The sequence below is a fragment of the Chaetodon auriga genome, chromosome 15 (genome assembly GCF_051107435.1).
Source record: "Chaetodon auriga isolate fChaAug3 chromosome 15, fChaAug3.hap1, whole genome shotgun sequence".
Taxonomy (NCBI): Eukaryota; Metazoa; Chordata; class Actinopteri; order Chaetodontiformes; family Chaetodontidae; genus Chaetodon; species Chaetodon auriga.
Window position 1 is genome coordinate 21,263,150 of NC_135088.1, and position 19,711 is coordinate 21,282,860.

General features: G+C 40.4%; 1 protein-coding gene across 4 annotated transcripts in view; it reads left to right on the plus strand.

Moving 5' to 3' along the window:
• Positions 1-3,588: 3,588 nt before the first annotated feature.
• LOC143332724 (cell adhesion molecule DSCAM-like) overlaps positions 3,589-19,711 on the plus strand; it is a 98,201-nt gene continuing 82,078 nt past the window's right edge. For 2 of the 4 annotated variants that reach the window (XM_076750480.1, XM_076750481.1), the window contains exon 1: positions 3,600-4,435. In XM_076750480.1, the coding sequence (XP_076606595.1) occupies positions 4,393-4,435 (43 nt within the window). In that variant the 5' untranslated portion in view covers positions 3,600-4,392. Of the gene's footprint in view, positions 4,436-19,711 lie in introns of all 4 variants that reach the window. The other 2 variants (XM_076750483.1, XM_076750482.1) reach the window with 2 other exon arrangements.

Below are 19,711 nucleotides of genomic sequence, written 5' to 3' on the forward strand. Positions count from 1 at the left end.
TGAAAAACTCGGTCGACCACTATGTGTTAACATGCTAACATTAACATGTAGCTAAAGCACTGCTGTGTACAGAGCTGCTAGCATGCTCGTGTTTAGTTTCAACTCTCATGGTCAAGATGTACAATGAAACACGTTTTCTGGCTTGACTTACCACATTGTTGACACATCAGCAGGTGGTAAACTGCAGTGTGGAGCATCATAACTGCATAAGAACACCTTAAGTCACTCATCTGCAATAAGTCCCATGATCACCAAAATCATCAACCGCTCCCTCCAGTCCGGCCTTGTCCCCTCGTCTCTGAAAACTGCTGTCAACAAGCCACTATCATCCACTATCACCAGCATCACCTTCTCCGGCCATGACATCCACTTTTCATCTTCAGTCACTAACCTCGGTGTCAGAATGGACCCTTACCTGACCTTCGAGGTCCACATCAAGCACCTATGCAAGACCTTCTTCTTCCACCTCAGGGACATTGCAAAACTCTGCCCCACACTCGCTCTCTCCGACACCGAAAAACTTGTCCATGCCTTTGTCTCCTCCAGGCTGGACTACTGCAATGCACTCCTCATCGGGATCCCCAGCAAGAACATCCAGCAATTGCAGTACATTCAGAACTGTGCTGCCAGGATCCTGATGAGGGTGTGAAAATATGACCATATTACACCTGTCCTCAAGTCTCTCCACTGTCTTCCTGTTCAGTACAGGATTGAACTCAAAATTTCCCTGCTGACCCACCAGAGCCTCCATGGCACTGCTCCCCCCTACCTTAAAGAACTCCTCACCCCCCAGTCCTCCTCATGCCATCTTCGCTCTGGACAGGCCAAACTCCTCCAGCCTCAGAGGACAAGACTCCGAATTATGGGCGACCGCGCCTTCTGCACAGCTGCTCCCAGTCTGTGGAATGCTCTCCCCGACCACCTTGGGGCACCACAGACTGTGGATTCTTTTAAAAAGGCTTAAAAACTTATCTTTTTAGAAAAGCATTTGCATAAACTACAAATTTTAAAGTCATTTTTGTTTGTTTTGTTTTGTTTTAATTCAGTAGGCCTATATGCAGCCTCGCTCTGGACTAGTTTTAGTTGTTTTTATTGTGATGTTGTTTTTTACCCTTTTTTTTTTGCAGTGTAACACTTGGAGATCATTTGTTTGATGTAAAGTGCGTTATAAATTGCATTCATTATTAGTATTATCAAGTCTAAGCACATTCAATTCATCATCATACTGATACAGAGAGCTCTATTCATTCCTTAAACTATTCTTATTTTACATACGATGCTGAAAATATTCACAAAGTTGTCATTTTTCTGCTATATATATTTATATACACACACATATATTTTGTTTTCCAGGGAGCACTTTAAAAATACATTCAACTTTTTGTCTCAGATTTACTGCACTGTACGGCCTTTTATCAGTGCAAAAAAGAAGTCCCAGTCGGACGGTTTAACATTTAAATAACAGACGGGTTTAAAGAGGATAATACCATTGATTTGATCATAACCTCACAACATATCATGGAGTTAAAGCGAGGATTAGAGAAATAGGGACTGAGCTCTTTATGACCATGCAGCCAGTGATTTTAATCCAATCTCTGTACCTAAACAGTCCTCTGAGATGAACATTGAAGAGAATCATTTGCCATATGGCTGAGTGATTGGACATTGGACAGAACAAGACAAAAAAAGGGCAACAAATCAGTGAGACTGGTGAAGAAATGGCTCAGTGCCAAGTGAACTGGTTTGGCAACTGTGTCAGTTGTAGATCAGTGTCATTTAGTTAGTTGGATTTTGCTCATTCTCATACATTTGCTCATACAGTAGCTATTAAATATGTCTGGGTTTTGTTGTTTTGTAAGAAATCAAAGTCTTAAGCAAATTTCTTCAACTTGCATTTTGTGACAAAAAAAGATGAGATAAAGAAAAAAATCTAAAAGCGTAGCACAAATATAACAGGAGTGAAGCACTAAAGCTGTATATCAATAGTTGTTAATGTGTAAGAGAGTGTATCTAATGAGTGCAGGCATTCCCAGCACTGAAGCTGCCTGCAACTGGAGCAAAATATTTTGTATGCTATGGTTTCTAATAATAATCCATTTGAGAAGGGTAGAGGGCTGTTGAGAGTGGCAGGCTGCAGACCAGTGCTGTACAGTGGCAAATAGAGGAAGAAGAGGCGTGCATATTAGGATGAACACAACACCAGAACTGGAAGAACAACAAACCCCCTCACTGCTGGGAGCCAATGAGAGTGACAGGGAGGGGGATTAGGCAAATTCAACACAAACAAAAAAATACTTTGTATTCAATGTGCGAGGAATAGTGCATGCTTTCCTCCCTACCATCTTGGTTCGGATGGTTGGAGTCAGTGATAATGATCTGTTTTATTTTGGGGATGCCTGGCTGGAAGCACATGCAGGGGCCAGACAGGCGGTGACAGGTCCTGTATTCCTAGTGTATAGCATGTACATGTGCAGGTCTGATGTGGATGCTAAGTCTAAGAGACAGACACTGTATCTGGGTGGAGGGCTAAGGCCTGACTCGCCTGCTACAGTATTTGAACATAAATGGGCCACACTAAATTCAAACAGTCACATGGCAGCGGATGTCACTGCAGTTACCATTGTGTCAGTGCCTTCAAAATCATTTCAAATTCAACATATAATGCAAATGTGACTTTCTTATCACAACACCCTGTCTGAAAAACAACATGGATGTTTGCTCACTAAAGATTCAAATGGAAACATTTATCTTCTGCCTGCTCCCCTCATGTCTCCTTAGATAGTCAAAATAATCATTGAAAAATTAATGAGGTCCACAGTTGACATTCCCTGGTTCATTGTTCATTGTTATATATTAATATGGAGGTCACACCACATCATTTCAATTAAAATATATTTGCACTACCAAGTCTTCAGCAAGGAGCGCATTTGCTTTTGTTTTCATATATTAATCCACAGCCTCCTCCTCCTGTGTGGCTTGAATGGAGGTGAACTCATGCAGGGGGCTGTGGATGCCTGACATGGCCGCCGTTTGATGCCCCCTGGTGCATTGGGGGGGTCGCTGCTTATGTTTGTCAAGGTCAATTAATGAATGCAGGGGTAAGGCTGGCAGGATCCCCAAAATGTCCCTAGGGCTCATAAATTATCCAGAAAACACATTAAAAGACAGGATCTGATCTCCTCCAATTAAGATAATTTAGCATTTGCCAAATGCCTACATAGTATCCAGTCAGGTGTAGCCTACATCACTCCCTCTCCCTCCCTTCCTCCCTCCCTCAGCAGCCATCCTCCAGCCTGCAACACCACAGCAGTGGCGGCAAACCATAGAAGGATGCCCTGCATGGGCTAATTTTTCTTGCTTATGTTAATGTGCAGTTTTCCTTCTCTGAGTGGAACACCGTGATCCGTCGTCTCTGTGCTAAAACAAAAGAAAGAGTTTTTTAAACGCTCCTTCAGAGGTTCAGCTGTGCGCCCCATCACCCCCCACCCCACCCCTGCACCTTTAAGGCAATGGAGAGGGAGGAAAGCGGCTGCGGAGAAGCAGGCGAGGGTTTATTCCACAGTGCTCTGAGGCAGGGCAGGTTTTAAGCGCAGGGACTAGTGTGCGCAGTTTGTGTGTGCGGCTGCGGGGGGAAGATGCGTGTGCTTGTTGCTCGCCGGACGGAGAGAGGCGGTGAAGAGAGAATGAGTTTTCAGCGCAGCTAACAATCAACTCCATGCGCTCTTTAATCTTCGAAAAAAATCCAACTTTTACGCATTTTTCCCGTATACCTGAGATGACACGTTTGGCTGTTTCCAGTGCGTAGACTTCTAATTTATTTATTTATTATTTCTTTATTCCGATTTTGGAGCCTTTTGCTTTTTGTTTTGTTGTTTTAATTGTTTAACCGTGGAGTTGGGTGTGCGCATAGGCAGTTTGTCCTATGCGTCTCCAGCCTCTGACTCAGCAGCAGCAGCGGAGGCACAGCTCACCTGGACCGGAGCGCACCGAGCCGAGCTCCCTCATGTTCCACGCAGAGCAGCGCTCCGACACGGGGGGACGGCTGCACTGAGGCCCCGCGCGGTGCGGTGCGGTCAGTCCAAAAAAGGGGAGACGCACAGTTGTGGATCATACACTATCTCCCGCCGTACCAGGAGACAATCAGCAGCAGGAAGAAGCTCAAACCTCCTCCTCTTCATCTTCCTAACGTGAAGGATTGAGAGAAAGAGAGGGAGAGAGAGACAGGAGAGAGAGAGAGAGAGAGAGAGAGAGAGAGAGAGAGAGATTTGCAAGCTCCCTTTTCTTTCATTGCAATTGACTTGTTGAAGAAATAAAAGGAAGAAATAACAAGAAGAAAGAGTGCAGGGAGAGAAGAAGAAAAAGCATAAGCTTGGATATTGAACGGAGCGGGGCATGTGGATATTGGCTCTCATCTTTTCCCAGTGCATCTTGAATGGTAAGTGATGCATTTGTGCACGTTAAACTTCAAGTTTATGTTAATTATCCCACCGGGCTGAGTGTACAAATAGTCAGCAAGCATTCCACATTGAGGATATTGATTTCTTTCTGTTTTTTTCCTGGAAAATTGAACGGAAGAACAGGCTGTTGCTATGTTCTGACACAGGCAGTGGGATTTTCGAGGTTTGTTAGGTAGGCTATGAACATTAACCTTTAGAGAATTTAAGTTTAAGGACATTTGACCACTCATGCATTGTCAACATTTAAGATCAGCCTTATATCAAATAAAGAGACACACACAGGGAGAGAGGAGAAATGTAGGCTGAGTGATAGGCTCAGCCTGTACTGCATGAGGAACAAGGCATTTTAATGTATTTTTTATTTGAGTTTTTGTACAGTTATTTTTTTTTTTTTTTATAAAAAATAAAATCTCTTTTTAAATAAAATCTCATAATTAATTTGTTTCATTCTCAGTTTGTACCATAAAGCATTATTTATTGTCTCTCATCAAGCTGCATTGGGCCTTAGTGTGGATGCGTTTCCCAGCATCATTTTGAGATACTTAATATGCATATTAATAGTTTTCAAGAACTATTGCACATATAAGGCTTATGAAAAATTATCGTTTAGTAAATAATTTTGTTGGAACACATTTCCATGTTTACCAGGCGTATTCACCATTTGTATGTCTAAATGTTTCAAACCTGCCTCTCAATTTCATTCAAACAGAACAATTAATCTCTCAATGAAAGTGAAATTATTTCTTTGTAGACACTAGAATTTCTGAAAAAAAAAAAACACTCCTAAAGCCACACATATGTCAATGAAAAATTCACTATATTTACTTGCATGCTGCAATATAAGGAACAATGTTTTGTTATTTTCAGTAACAATTAAATAACTTGCACATATGATTGCATGTTTGTGTGCTTTCTGTCGAGTATCATCTAGAAAAGGATTAAATAGGTTGGCTGTGCTTTTTTCTGGCATTGCACCCGCCATATTAGAAGCACAGACATGGAGTCATTTTGAATTGGAAAAAAAAAGAGAGACAAGCCCTTATCACCCTTGCCCAAGTGCACGTCTTGCAAAATACATCCAGATGCTATTTTGTTCACAGTGAATACCTCAAAGATAGTGATTGATAAGTGCCAATTGTGTTTCTTTTTGGACTCGAGATGATTTCTTTTTTTTTTTGTACAGCGAATACAAGAAGGGTGTGTGAGGAAGGGGGGCAGTGATGAGGACAAGGGGCTGTGGGGTAGGAGGTGGGATGTGCGTTTGTTGGGGGGCAGAAATCAGCTCGAAAGAAAATTGGGGTATTTAGAAGATCTTTTGAAAGGTAGACGGAGAGAAGGGGGTTAAAAAAATCCAAAGTGGACTCAATGTATATTGAGAGCAGCGGGCGATGCGTCAAGCAAAGATGACAGGAAAACCATTTTGTGGCCATGCTGAAGGGTTCAATGAAGGCAGTGGTTATTTATAGGAGAGAACGGAGTAAAAGCAGTGACGGAGGTGCAGAAAGAGTCCTTTCTGTAACTGAGGCAAGACAGTTTTAAGAAACAGAGGACGCTGATGTCCATTTCAAATCTCACTCAAAGCCGTGCTGAATCCTCTGTTTGCTGAGCACAATCTATTGCCTTGCTTTTGAATGGCTTTTTCAGTCTCTTTGGTCCAGGCAACAGCGTTGCAAAATGGCTGCTGCTAGAAACATCTACATGGAAACTTTGAATGGCAACAACAGCACTTGTAAATGTGATGAATGCTGCATTTGTGGTCGCTGCTGATGCAGTGCCATTCATATCGACAAATTTGGTTCATTTGACACTGACCTTTTCTATTGATTCAAAGATTCAGATGTTGTTTTTGTGGCAGAAATTTGAATTGCTCAGAGTGCATTATGACAGTCCTGTCTTTGTGTTTTCAGTACCATGCTCAATTGACTGTGTGCAGAATGAAAAGGCCCCGATTGTTGATCGACAGTATTCTTTCTGCTGCATATTTGTTTTCCCGGAACTGAACAGCAGAGATTAGTGTTAATGAGCAGCTTCCATCAGAATCATACACTTTGCACCTCTTGTGGACAGAGAGATGTAGCTTCCTGAAATAAAAGCTTTTAGGGCCCTGGTCCAGTCCAGGTTGCTGAGGTTGTCTCTATGGAGACCTGGGTAATGAGTGTTGCTGCAGTGAGGGGTTTGGACTTGAGCAATACTGCACTGTGTTCAGGTGACCCTGGCAGTGCGTCCTGACAGATTTCAGCCTGTCACTCTTTCCTGATGGAAGTCACCTGTCATTTCAACACTTGATCTTATTTGCTTGATTGCTGAAATGTCTGGATTGATTTTTGTCTGCTTCGGTTGTCCTTTTACAGCTGTTCATGTAGGCATTGATATTTGCCTTGCCTGTTAGTAGAATATATCTTTAAAAGATTTCACCCACAGCTCCAGCTTGCAGTGGTCATTTATGAATAGTATCAACCGTACAAACTCCATTTTGCTCTGAATTGCCGTTTGCCAATTTGAGGACACATTTGCAAGCTCATCTACAGTAGATATAAACAATTCACCGCTGTAGAGAGTAAAATCTGCTGTGGAGTTCACTTCAGTGGTGCTTGAGCTTTTAAAGTGCTCTTGCAGAAGTGTCTATTAAAACCTAAATGGAATGGGAACAACATATTCAGTTATGAAGAGATAAAATTGGGGAAATGGCATAATGTTGTTTTTGCTCAGCTACACCACGGGGAGAAATCTGACACATGCTCAATTGGACACTAATAAGCTGTGTAAATATACAGCGAAGCTCCTCAATTGGCTCTTAGTATCGCTGTGCATGTGTATTTTTAGCTTTCAGTTTAGGATGGCAAGGGGCGGCTGGAGAAAAGGTACCTCTGCTTATTAAAGCATGATCTATTTCATATGACTTAATCCAGTCTTGATTGAACATGATTAATGTAGGAGCAGAATTTACTTCCTTTCTACATTTTTTCCCCCAATTCAGATCATCAAAGTAACAGATTCAGCAGAGAAAAGTGTCCCAGCTCCTTCATGCTGAGCAACGATTCTGGTGGATTAAAGATACAAAACGCATGAGCGTCTGAATACCTGCCATCATCACTTAGACTGTTAATTTTGTTCTGACTAACCAAGGTATGATATTAACGCTGCTAAGGACAGAGATTATATGTCAAGCACAGAGAGGAAAGGTTGGCTTCCAATAAAGATATCACATGTATGGACAACATTCAATGATGTCTCTGCATACAGTTTTACCTGTTAAGCACACCCAATTTATTTTGCTATCTGTTGGTAGGTAACTGAGTCATTTAGAGGGAGAAATCTTTTGTTTCATCAGTTCAGTTCTAGTTTCAAGACATAAAAACTGCATTTATATACTAATTTGTTTCTTATCAGTATAAGAATGTTTTTAATAAAAGTATCTGCTATGTTGCAGAATGGTCATACTTAATGTATGACAAGCTGTTTCATTTGTTTTTCGACATTATCAGCTCTTGCAGTACACTGTATGCTTGTAGCAACTAAGGCATGATTATGATTATGATCTGACCACCTCCCCTACGACTTAGTGGGGTACAAAAACGAGCACGTCCTTGCCAGTGAACATAAACCAGGTAGCCATCATGTTTCCCTCAAAATATATTTAGTATACAGTATGATCAGACTTTTTACACGGCGTGGTTGTGGTTACAATACTATCTTAAGAGCCTATAGCAATGTCCTCTGTATACAGCATTGCATTTGCATCCGCAAACCAGAATGTCTTTTATCCGTCTTTGTGCTAAAAGTGAAGCATTTGCTCATTCTCTAACCGGAGCTTGACAGTTTGATGCTGTGTACCACGTTTGGGACTGTAATGTTGTTCTGACCAATTATCCAAGCCAAAACTGTTTCTTAGAGGTCACATTAAGGCCAGTAGGAAACTAGGTCTGCGCAGACTGGTATCTTTTGGTATACATCTGTCACTTCACATAGAGCCAGGATGGGTTGACAGAGTCACAGCAACACACATCACCAAACAACAACTGAGCTCAGCTCCTCAGTCACACGTTAATATCAGAACACCAGTCAACATGATGTAGGCTACAGGGAATGCTGTGATAATTCTTTTTAAGTAAGTAATAGTTGTGTCTTGGTGTGTTTTAGTTCTGACCAGAGCTACTGTATTTACTGATGCTGCAGTATATTCATCACATAATGATTTTTGACAGCGGTAGAGTATTGATACATTTATTTTTATTGTAACATTACCTGTTCTGTTGATTTTTAATCGCTACAGACAATCATTTCTTCTCAGTCTGAAACTAATGTTATTATATACAACAACTTTAAAAGGCCTGAAGGTTTTTCAAAGTTTTAAATTAGTTTATTGTAACGCAGACACATTTGGTAACATGTATTGTGTGATTGTTTGACTTTAGGTCAGGAACTTGAAGGTGTACAAGTCAGGTTAGCTAGATTGTTTTTATTGTTTTCTTTTCATTTTGCATAAGGCTTAATATAAGAAAGTGTAAGTGACATACTGCTTTCACAGGCTCATCAATCACACCAGGATTTGTCAGTGCCATGGGGTAAAGATTTTTGTATCTTCCCACTGTGTGTGCTTACGCCTCAGCGTTGCTGTTCAGACAAGAGTAAACTCAAGCATATGTTAATGGATGCACATTGAACTGTTAAAGGTTTCATTTAACCCAGACCAGAATGCTTAAGGAGATGATAGTGTGTAGTGAGGCAGAAAGAGAGGAGGAAGAGAGGGGGAAGAGGGGCACAGAGTCAGCTTGTGTTATGTGGTATCTAAAGCTCAAAGAATCATATCAAATCAGCCTGGTTTTCCATGCAGGAGCACAGCTATTCTAGGTCCTTTCATATATCAGATACTTATATTGTTGAATACTGATTAACACTCAGCAGTCTGTATTGCACATCCAATAGGAGAAAGACATGACTTGTTCTGTATCATTTTTCCAGTTATAGTGCTCAGTTTTGTGCACAGAGTGCCACAGTTTTACTGGTATAAGTGACAGAAGTCATTTTAGCCCTTTGTACTTAATGTTAAAACAATCCTTTCCTTTTGCTGATGACAATCTGTGATGCAACTGCCATGTGAACAGTGTGATGATTTATTAAATGTCAGCAAAATATGAAGTTGAATTTAATAAGGTCAAGGCAAATGGGGTAGAAAAATGCTCTGCAGTCATTAGAAAGACAGATACTACAACAGCTATTAAGAGACTTCCAAGCTTATGAATGTTTTGTAGATAAAATGAACATTGTTATAGATGCTGACCAAAATCTGGCATTCATATACATCTGCCACTTTACATGGACATCACAATCGCAGATTACAGGTCTTCATTAGTAACTCATCAACTGTGACTGAATTTGCATCCAAAGCCTGAAATTACACTTTGACATTTTCTATTTGAACGGGCTGTAATTGACTGATACGTCACTACAATTTAGTGAGATAGCAGAACTCCTTTGATATTTTCTGTGACATGTATTTCCAGTGTTCTTGCAATATAGCATTGCGTGTATACATAATAGTTCAGTGAGGCAGTGACATGGTATTGGTGAGTAAACAATGTAAAAACAGTGGACTGTAGTTTTTTGGCATCAGTTAACTGGGTTGGTGACTTAACAAGATCACAATTAGTTGTGTTGTTTGTGTCTGTAGGCTTTCATCATAAAATAGGGCAGTAGGTTAATGCTGCAGCCACGCAGGTACAGCAAGTCATAAGCTAAACTGAGTTCAAGCCACTCTGTCCATTGCTCTTTACTCGTTATGTAGTTTATAATTGATTTCTAACATGACAGGTAAAGATGTACTAGCAAGCTAATTAGAATTATCATATATTATATAATAATATAATTATTTTCATTTGGGAACAAAACTAAAAAAAAAAAGATGGTGACAGTCTCTGTACCATGACATTTTTGGGCTTAGCTCAGCTAAGATGATCTGTGATTCTGTGACATGCAGTGGTCATTTACACTGACTTCAGCATATAATGTATACATGTATTACTCTGTTGTGACCATGAGATCATGATAAATGTGGTCATAATAAAGACAGACATGGAAAGAGCTTTGAGCTTTGTTGTGTTCATAGCAGTTGGAACAGAGATCTGCTCAGCTGCTGTTGTCAGGCATGAAGATATTAAAAGCTGGAGGGAAAAACTGTAGGAAGGAGAATCAGCAGGCTTGTCTGCACATTATGTATTATGTTCATATACAATCAGTTTGTAATAATGATTTCTGTTTACTGGCAACATTTCGTGAGAGGCAGGATGACCTTCATCAAGTGCTGCAAAATGTGCAAACACAGTGCTTAACCTTACTCCAGAGATCAGGGTCTGTGTTCACTCTAGAAGTCAGCATTGACATTTAAATATTTAACCAGCGTCTATTTTTTTCGTTAATCTTGCCAAATGATTTTAGATGCCTGAACCCTTATCATGCTTTAGTTGCCTTGAGCAGATTTTCTTGGAATCAGAAGCAATGGTGCTTGTCAAATTCTGGAACCTTTTGTGTATGTTTGTTGCTTTTGCTTTAAATATATGTGTAAAATGTGTCACCAGTGGGCATGTTGCATATGTTCAGTGTGAATATTTTGGCTCACATTTCAATTAGGTGGCATTGCAATGTCCTCTAAACTGTGTATTCTAATGTATCTAATGCAAAATAGTTTAGTTGCATTATGAATGTTATTGGTAGGAGAACAGGTTGATCACTGGGATGATGGGATTGTTGTTTTGGTTTCTTCATGCCCTTCATGGATATAGATACCTGCATGTATAATTTCCTATGCAGTTTAATACTATTTATGTATATCTCTGAGAAGACGAGAGGGAAGTGGGTAAAGTACTGACAGAGACACTGTTTGTTTTATGTATATTCAAATACCCCTAAAACAGCTACATATTAGATGCGTGTGAGCTGAGCTGTGTGAGCATGTGCTATCCCTGGAAAACCTGTGTCAGTGTTCTTATCATCTTCTGTTTATACTGCGTATAGTCGTATCACTTGCAAGACAATGTATGTATATCAGAGCCTCCTCTAACTTGGTGTAACCTTTGTGGTGAGTCCACAGTAACACCCATATTCTTACTGAGGTCCAAAAGTTGTAGCCTTGTTGAAAATATTGAAACAACATTTCCTAACGTCTTGACATAATTCACATCCTTCTGAGATGTACAGAATGAAAGGCGGTCTTGCACTGCAATGAACAAAATGTATTTTCTTCAGGTGTTAAAAGATCAAACATGTAAAATGTATAATAAATTCAGCAGTATTCAGAGCGCTCAGACAACATCAATCCATGCCAATGATGTTTTAAATTTTGTAAATTCTAAAATATAATGCAGAGTTCAGATTTATAATTTGATATTTGTTCCTCAGCTACAAACAGCAAGTTCAGCAAGTGAAGCCAATTTAAAACCAAGTTGAGCAAAATAAAAAGGCCAATAATGACAAACACTACGATAGCAATAGCAACCAATCTACTGATTTGTTAGATACTGTATGTGGATTTCCATTTAGATGATGTTAACATGTGAGGGCGCTGCCTCTTTGTTCTCTGTGTAAGTGGCCAGTAAGGCAGGTAAACTGAAAAATTAGATGAATATTTACGAAATGATGTAACCTACAGAACTTGTATTCTGTGGTGAGTAAACAAGGACAAAGGGCTTTAATCACGGTATGTGAATGTATGTAATTAGTGAAAGCACAGTGCATTTTGGACCTGAGACTCTCAAGTGGTCAGGTCCCTGCGCTACAGTCAGGCTACAAAACATGCAGAGGTGACCGGGGACTGCTACAGTCACAAAACATTGGTTGAAATGGTTGCTGTACTAGAGTGTGCCTTCATCATATGGAATAGAGAGTACAGGAATTAAATTAGGACAAAAATGAAAAATGATTAATATTGTTAACATCATAATAAAACATGTTATTTTCTTTTTTTGTGATGAAAAACTGCATATTAAACTGTAAAAGACAACACCTGAATTAAGAGATTATGAAGGACTTCAGCGGCGCTCTCTTCCCCTGTGGCTGACTGTCGGACACATTCATTAGACATAACCACACCATGCTGATTAGCATTCAAAATCCAGCTCTGTTCCTGAAGCCCGAAATGTGTAACATTTTCAAACATTCTGGCAAATGTTTCATTAAAATGTTGTTAGCCCCCAGCTCCACTCCGCTTCAGTCTCCACTCTATCAGGCCTTCCCCAGAAGTGATTATGCTAATTGCTGTTTGATCAGATGATTAAATTATAATTTGATTAATCCCAGGCACTAAACGCTCTGAATATGTTGATATGTATTTTGCTGCCTGGCAGTGTTTGCAGAGCCCCTTGTCACCAGGCGCACTGTCTGATACATACAATCCAGGTATAGGACAGGAAGAGATGTATGTAAGGATACACTGGGAGGCCGTTTTAACATGAATGAAACACAGTTTTTGATGTACTGTGGTCTAGTAATCACTGAAAACATGATGATTAATAAAGGAGCACTCATCTGTGTGCAGACTGAGTGCAACTCTAATGCAGATTGCTGCCATTTTCTCAGCCATTGCCTGTCTCTGTTACTCTCAATTGACTGTGTATCCATCAGGGTGATTTATAATAGTGCTGTATAGACAGGCTCCTGCAGGACTAAATAATGAGGGCCCTATATTACATGCACACTATAGGATTCAGTGCCAATCTGACATCACAAAGTGTATTTTTGGTCTAACTACTCTTTGATTTTAGTCTTGTTATGCCTTAAGTCATGATGTTTGATGCAGAAAGGTTCATTTTTTCTAAAAATGACACACAGATCCACATAATAGATTGGCTCATGATGTGTTTGCATTGTAGCAGTAAGGGAGGACTCTCCTGCAGTGGGGTTACTGAAGACGAAATACTCTTGCCTTTCAGGGAAATGGAGGGCTGTTGGGGGGGGGGTGAGGATGGAGGGAGAGTGCGGGTGAGCAGTGGGGGTGGGGGGTTGATATTTTTCTGAGGCACAGGAGGATGGCTGTGAGCGGAAAGGCAACGATGTCTAGTCATCTGACCCACAATCCCATTTAACCCCAGGACTTTGATTTGCCCTCCACTGTCAACTGCCAGCTTATTTTGCCTCTTTGTTTCTCTCCCACAAATGGCTTTTGTTTTCACCACCGCGAGATGATGCAAAGCAACGTGGCAATGGAGCAAAATTCCTTCCAATTGTGGCTTATTACTTAGAGCTAATGAAAGAAACACGTTCAAAAAATATATTAGCTTTTATTTTGAGCTTTTATTATTACTGTGCAGTACCACATTCTGTTTATCCGTTGTGTTGCAATTAAACCATATGAGATGTTTTTGTAATTACTTGCTAATACATTGCTTGTTAAACTGCACCATTATTAAGGTGTCAGAAAATCTATTCTACATTCATATCTATAAGGCCTGTAACTCAGTGTGAGTTAAGCATGATTAACACTCACTCTCTTGCATACACAAATTTGTAACTCAGTGCTCTTGTTTGCATGGTCATCACAGGCTTCAGGTAGGGACTCTATGCACAAAATCACAAAAAAGAAATGCTAAAGACATTTCCTTTGAAAAATGAAAATAATGTTAATCTTGCATTTTTGCACGACTGAAAGGATGTAGTCACCTACTCCCTTCTTTGTCTTTTCAGGCATTCAAATTCCTCACCTTTTGCTGAAATTTGCCATTTTTCTATTAATGACTAATAACTAATTATCGCTACTAAAGCCTCCATAACCTGGTCTCTATGGCAATGTCAGCTTACCTTATTATTGGTTTTGATAGGAATTTTGCTGACAAGCTTTATCACGCAACAGATACTTTCTCATTTTAATCAATGCAGCTGTCTGCACCGGGTCCGTGCAGGCTCACATTTCAGCTCTGTCTCACGGGTGTAACCACGACCTGAAGTGTTTATTTATGCTTCAAGTCTATTTTTTTCGACAGTACACACATAAAAGCCGGGTAGATGCCAAATAAAAAGGCACCGCATGAAGATATTTATCTTTATTTTGCAGCCCAGGTGAAGCAGAGTGTACTGCTCTCTGGACTGGTGCGCACACACACACACACACACACACACACACACACACACACACACACACACACACACACACTGTTTGCATCAAGTTTGCTGAAAGCTGAATCTATGGCAATGGCCCACGTTTCCCATCTTTTCATGCTGGGCTGAGTAGTTTGTTAAGTTCACTGTTTTCTATCTCAAAATGCACATTTTCTTTGTGACATCAGTGTCTGTACAATCATTTTTATGATGAGTGTGTGTTCAGAACATGGTGCTTTCTGTTGATACTTGGTCATTTTTGGGCTTGTTTATAGTTTTAACCATTAGTGAAGTAGCTATTATGTTTCTTGACACCAGTGGTATTTAACCACAATGTATGTGTTGAGTCATTAAAGGGTTGACATTGCTGACAGCCGCTGAACATTTGAAAGCTGGCGTTAATGTGTTACCTGATATAATAATTGCAAGAACCTTGTAATGCATTACCCCCCCACACTGTTAATAGACATTATGATTAATAATATTTGCTGTATAAAATGATGACAGTAGCTAGTTTGTGTTGGAGAAAAAACTCAAATGTAGCTTATTACCTAACTGTCAAGTCATTGGGTAATACAGGCAGACTGATATACCATGTAACCAATCAGGGAGCTAGAATAGGCAGCCAAGCTGTGGCACTGTGTGTGTCACTTGTTCTGAGTACAGATAAGATGTGGCAGCCAAAAGTTTACTTGACAGTAGGTAGCTAGCGATCTCTAGCACAGGGGTTTTCTAAAGTGATGTGGTGGCGAAGGTTCTAGAAGGTGTCCTCTGTGCTGTGTGTGTTGTGTTCTGTGGTAAACGCCTGGTTAGCTAGCTGTATTGGAGCTGTCAAAGAGCATGCGATTCTAAGTCATGAGTATTCCACATTCATTCTAGATTACATGCTTCGTGGACTATTTAACATCAAAACTAGCCATATTGGTAAATATTCTGTCACTTTCTCCTGTAGTATGTAATCAGTATCAGTATCCCACCATACTACATTTCTGAAGTATACCCAGTGCAGATAGTGGTGGCTGGGCGGGACCTTTCGTGTACTGTGATGCTTTAAATTTAATCATGCTGATATCATGGATTTCCATGGCCCACAATAGCATAAGACTTCTATTTGTAATAAATTTTGTATTTAACTCTATCTCCGTGTAGGCTAAGTGGAAACGTGACAATATTAGGTTATGCCAGATGTCACATGTCACATGTAATGTTTTGTGTTCCTTGTGTTATTTTCACAATGCAACAATTAACAGGCCAGTAGAGTAGGCCAGATTTATGCTTTTAATCGCTAAAATTGACAAAGTTTTCTTCTGGGTGGCATATCCTTAGACTTTCATAGTTGTACCCAGTTTTCTTTATCTGTTTTCTATTTTTACCCCTAACCTGTTTACATGTATTCCCTTTACATGATTTGACAAAGTATTCTGGAAAAGCACATTTTCATGCAAATGGGCAATTTATACACCAATACAGCATCTCCCTGCTTCCCCTGTGTGGATTACTGGTTCATAATGTCAAACTGGGCCCAAAGAAGCTGATGTATGTGTGCTTGTTACATAAACAGAGTTTTCATATCCCACACACTTGTGTTCGTGGAGAGGTGCCTTGCATGGAGTATTTGGCAGGCCTCATGGTGCAGCTGCACTGATCGGACAGAAATATGAGTGAGAGCATTGTTTTCTCTGTTTGTTTTGGAATTCATTAGATGCAGCAGTTATATGATGCTAACTATGTTTCCCAATTCATGCTTTCCAGCATTTTTATCTGTCTAAATGGACACACATCTGGGAGAAATTGACACATCACCTGTGTGTTAAATGGATACTTTTCATTTAAAGAGGTCAAATCAAATAATGGCACACAGTCTGAACATATCAGTGCTGCCTGAGCTTAAGTAAACATTTCCCAGTCACATTTTGGCCTGTGGTTTGCTCATGTTGCATTTTGACTCTCAGTCCTCCATGTCAACAGGTTTAGTCACCACTTGCCTTCAGTCATATGTCAAATCAAGTCAAGTATACATAAAATGCATTATATAAAGCAGAACAACACAAATACACTCACATGTACACAGACAAAAACTCTCCCAGGCCTAGCCACTCCTGCACCCGTCCTTACCCCTAAAAAATGTATGTGTGTATGTGTACATACAGTAGATGTACACATACCCATGCAAAGCTATATCTATACATTTACATAATATGAACACATCAGAGATTAAAAAAAAATTAACATATAAAAACAATTTAAGGAAAAATAGGTTAGTCATTAACAGTTTTTCATACAAGTGCCCATTAGCAGAAAGCTTTGATGATACAACAAGTGTTTCGAATGACTAAGACCATGCTCTAATGTAGGATTATTCTTCATTTAGTGCCCTGCAGCACTGCTGGAATTCTCTGGAGCAATAACGCAAAACTCTGCTCAGATTTGCATTAAAATTGTAATTATTCCGTTGGGATGCATATGATATGTATATGTTGGCTATAGACTCCTGCGCTGTGCTGTAGTATAATATGTAGATGATCTTCAGGCTGTCAGCCTTACTCCTTAAGATAATCTCCTCGTTCATCCCTCCCTGCTGGGTTTAATGTCCTCCCTCTCAGCTCACCTAAGATCTACCTCGCCTCTCCCCCTCTCTGTCTATCAGCACAGTCAGAGTTGCATTTGACAGTATAGCAAGCAGAGGTGGGAGGAATTTTACCGAAATAGAAATAATGCCGCTCTTCCACTCTCTAAAAGCATGCACAGTGTATATTGTGCATTTAAGCACTGTTCAGACGTCAATAACGTCAGAAGTCAATAACAGCTTTAACTAAAAAAAACCTCTCACTAAAAAAATACTCAAGTACTTTGTTGAATGAGGAGGCAGGAACTAAAACATTAGATCACCAATTTCACCACCTCCTGGAAAGTCTACGTTTTGCTCATGTTGACATTATTGCCATGCCCAAGACAGTTGCTTTCATAAGTATAATTTTTAGTTATGTAAAACCAGAGGGTAAATATCTCAAACTAAAGGAATAGTTTAGCATTTTTATGGAAACACTCAAATCACTCACTCAATCGATTTTTTTGCAGAGGTTCTGTAGATAATGGAATTGATACTTCATAGTATCTGTATGGTAAATATGTAGCTGCTGCTAGCAGCTGGTTAGCATAAACACTGGAAACGGGGAAAAACTGCTAGCGTGGTTCAGTCCAAAGGTAAAAGAAAATCTGCCTATCTGCACCTCTCAGGGTCACAAAGTAAACATGTAAACATATCTAAAAAAAATAAAAATGTTTCAAGAACTAATATACATATACAGGCTATTCCACCTGTCCAGATCGGCAGGACAAAGTCAGAACAAGATGAAAAAGGAAATCGGATCACCTTAGATGTATCTCAATGTCAGGTGTCAGGCACAGGTGGGTTCACACGTTACTGGAAATACTCGGTTTGTTTTAGGTGTCAGGTGGCACCTGGGTAGAGTGTGCAGGAGGAGGAAGACTGTTTTTGCATTGATATCAATGCTACATGTGTTTGGACATATACACAATGTCAACCACAGATTTAAAAGGAATATATATGCTTGCAGAAAAGAGTACAAAGCTGCAACATGTCCTGTCGCTCACCGTGTAGCAGGGTAGCAAATATACACTGTCAATGATAGTGTGTAAATATGGCTTCAGGGATAGTCCTTGCCATGGAAACCATATTGATGTATCTCTCAAGCATTAACATGCGAACATTCTTATGTTTAGCAAATATATTGTTTACCATGTTTACCATCACAGGGTAGTGTGTTAGCAAGCTGCAATTTTGTACAGTTGAGGCTAATGGGCATGTCAACAGTTTTGCAGATATTTGGTAAACCAGTACTGAAGTAACTCAAGTACTCAACAAATTGACCAACAGACGGACTGACATTGCCATCAATGAAGCCATGCCACTAGCATAGCTTTCACTCCACTTGAGGAGAACTCAGGGATTATTCATTTCATTATTCATTATTTGTTACTTTATTTCTTTGGCCTAGAGTAATTTAAGAAGATTTTAAATCCCATGGACAAAAAAAAAATCATACATGGCTGCTGCAAAGGCTATGGCTTTAAACTGGCTCTCTAATACAGTATATGAGCTAACTTCTGTGGCTCTGGAGCTTTGGGATGTAACCAGCATCTACATCAAGCTCTGATTCACTTGATATTCATGTGGAATAATATTAGAAGTTGCTAAATCTGATACATCCTGTCATTTCAATGCTGTGTCACTTAGGAAGGGTAATGGAGCATTATGAATGTCTCATATGGTTGTTTTACCTCCTCCCTTTCTTTATCTCGATGTGCCTTTGCGTATTAGCTTCAGTGGCAGGAGCTAGAGCTTTGTTTACATCTCCACAGGAGTTTCTCCTCTTCTGTTCTTAGCCATCCAGCTCTCTTATTTATTTCTCTCCCTCTATCTCAGCTGATTTGCAGTATTTGTCCATTTCCACCACGATGATGTAACTGATTAAGGTCTTCAAAGTACCCAGTACATGGGAAAGCCCTCCTCCACTGTTGGCGTTCATGTAAATGAGCGTTCATATGCATCAACTAACCCACTCCACAGTGACTCTCGTCTCGCCCTCCAGAGAGTTGACATCAGAGGAGGGTATCATTGTTTTACATAGCAGCTTCATGGCACAGAGCGCACCTCTCAACATTATTCATGAGGGCAAAATGGGAGCCGGTGATTTGGGAGAGTGAGGGGACCCTGTTCTCTGATCTGCATCTCAGATCAGCGCAGCACTTCTCTTTACCGCTTATTGTGTAAACCCCTAGGGATGGAGGGGAGGGGTTGGAGGTTGTGGGGGTGGAGGGGGGTCTGGATGCTTACTCACTGTCATCATGAGGCCGTCCTGTCCTCCACCCCTCCCTCTTCCTCCCCCTTTGCACTCCCCCACCCCCCAGTCTTTCCCTCCCTAGGCGGTCTCTGCAGAGCTCTGCCTTAATTACCTGCATTGCCTGCCATGAGCTGTCAGTGTGGCTCAGTGCTTGTTTGCCCCAGTGGAGTTGCCCTAATGTCTTGATGCCCGGGTGCCCACTGTAGCACCATAGAGATCCCTGACCTGGTGAGGGCCACACTGTGGCTGAGAGCCAATTGGACTGTAATGTTTAAATACATTAGCGGCCTTGGGCAGGGAAGA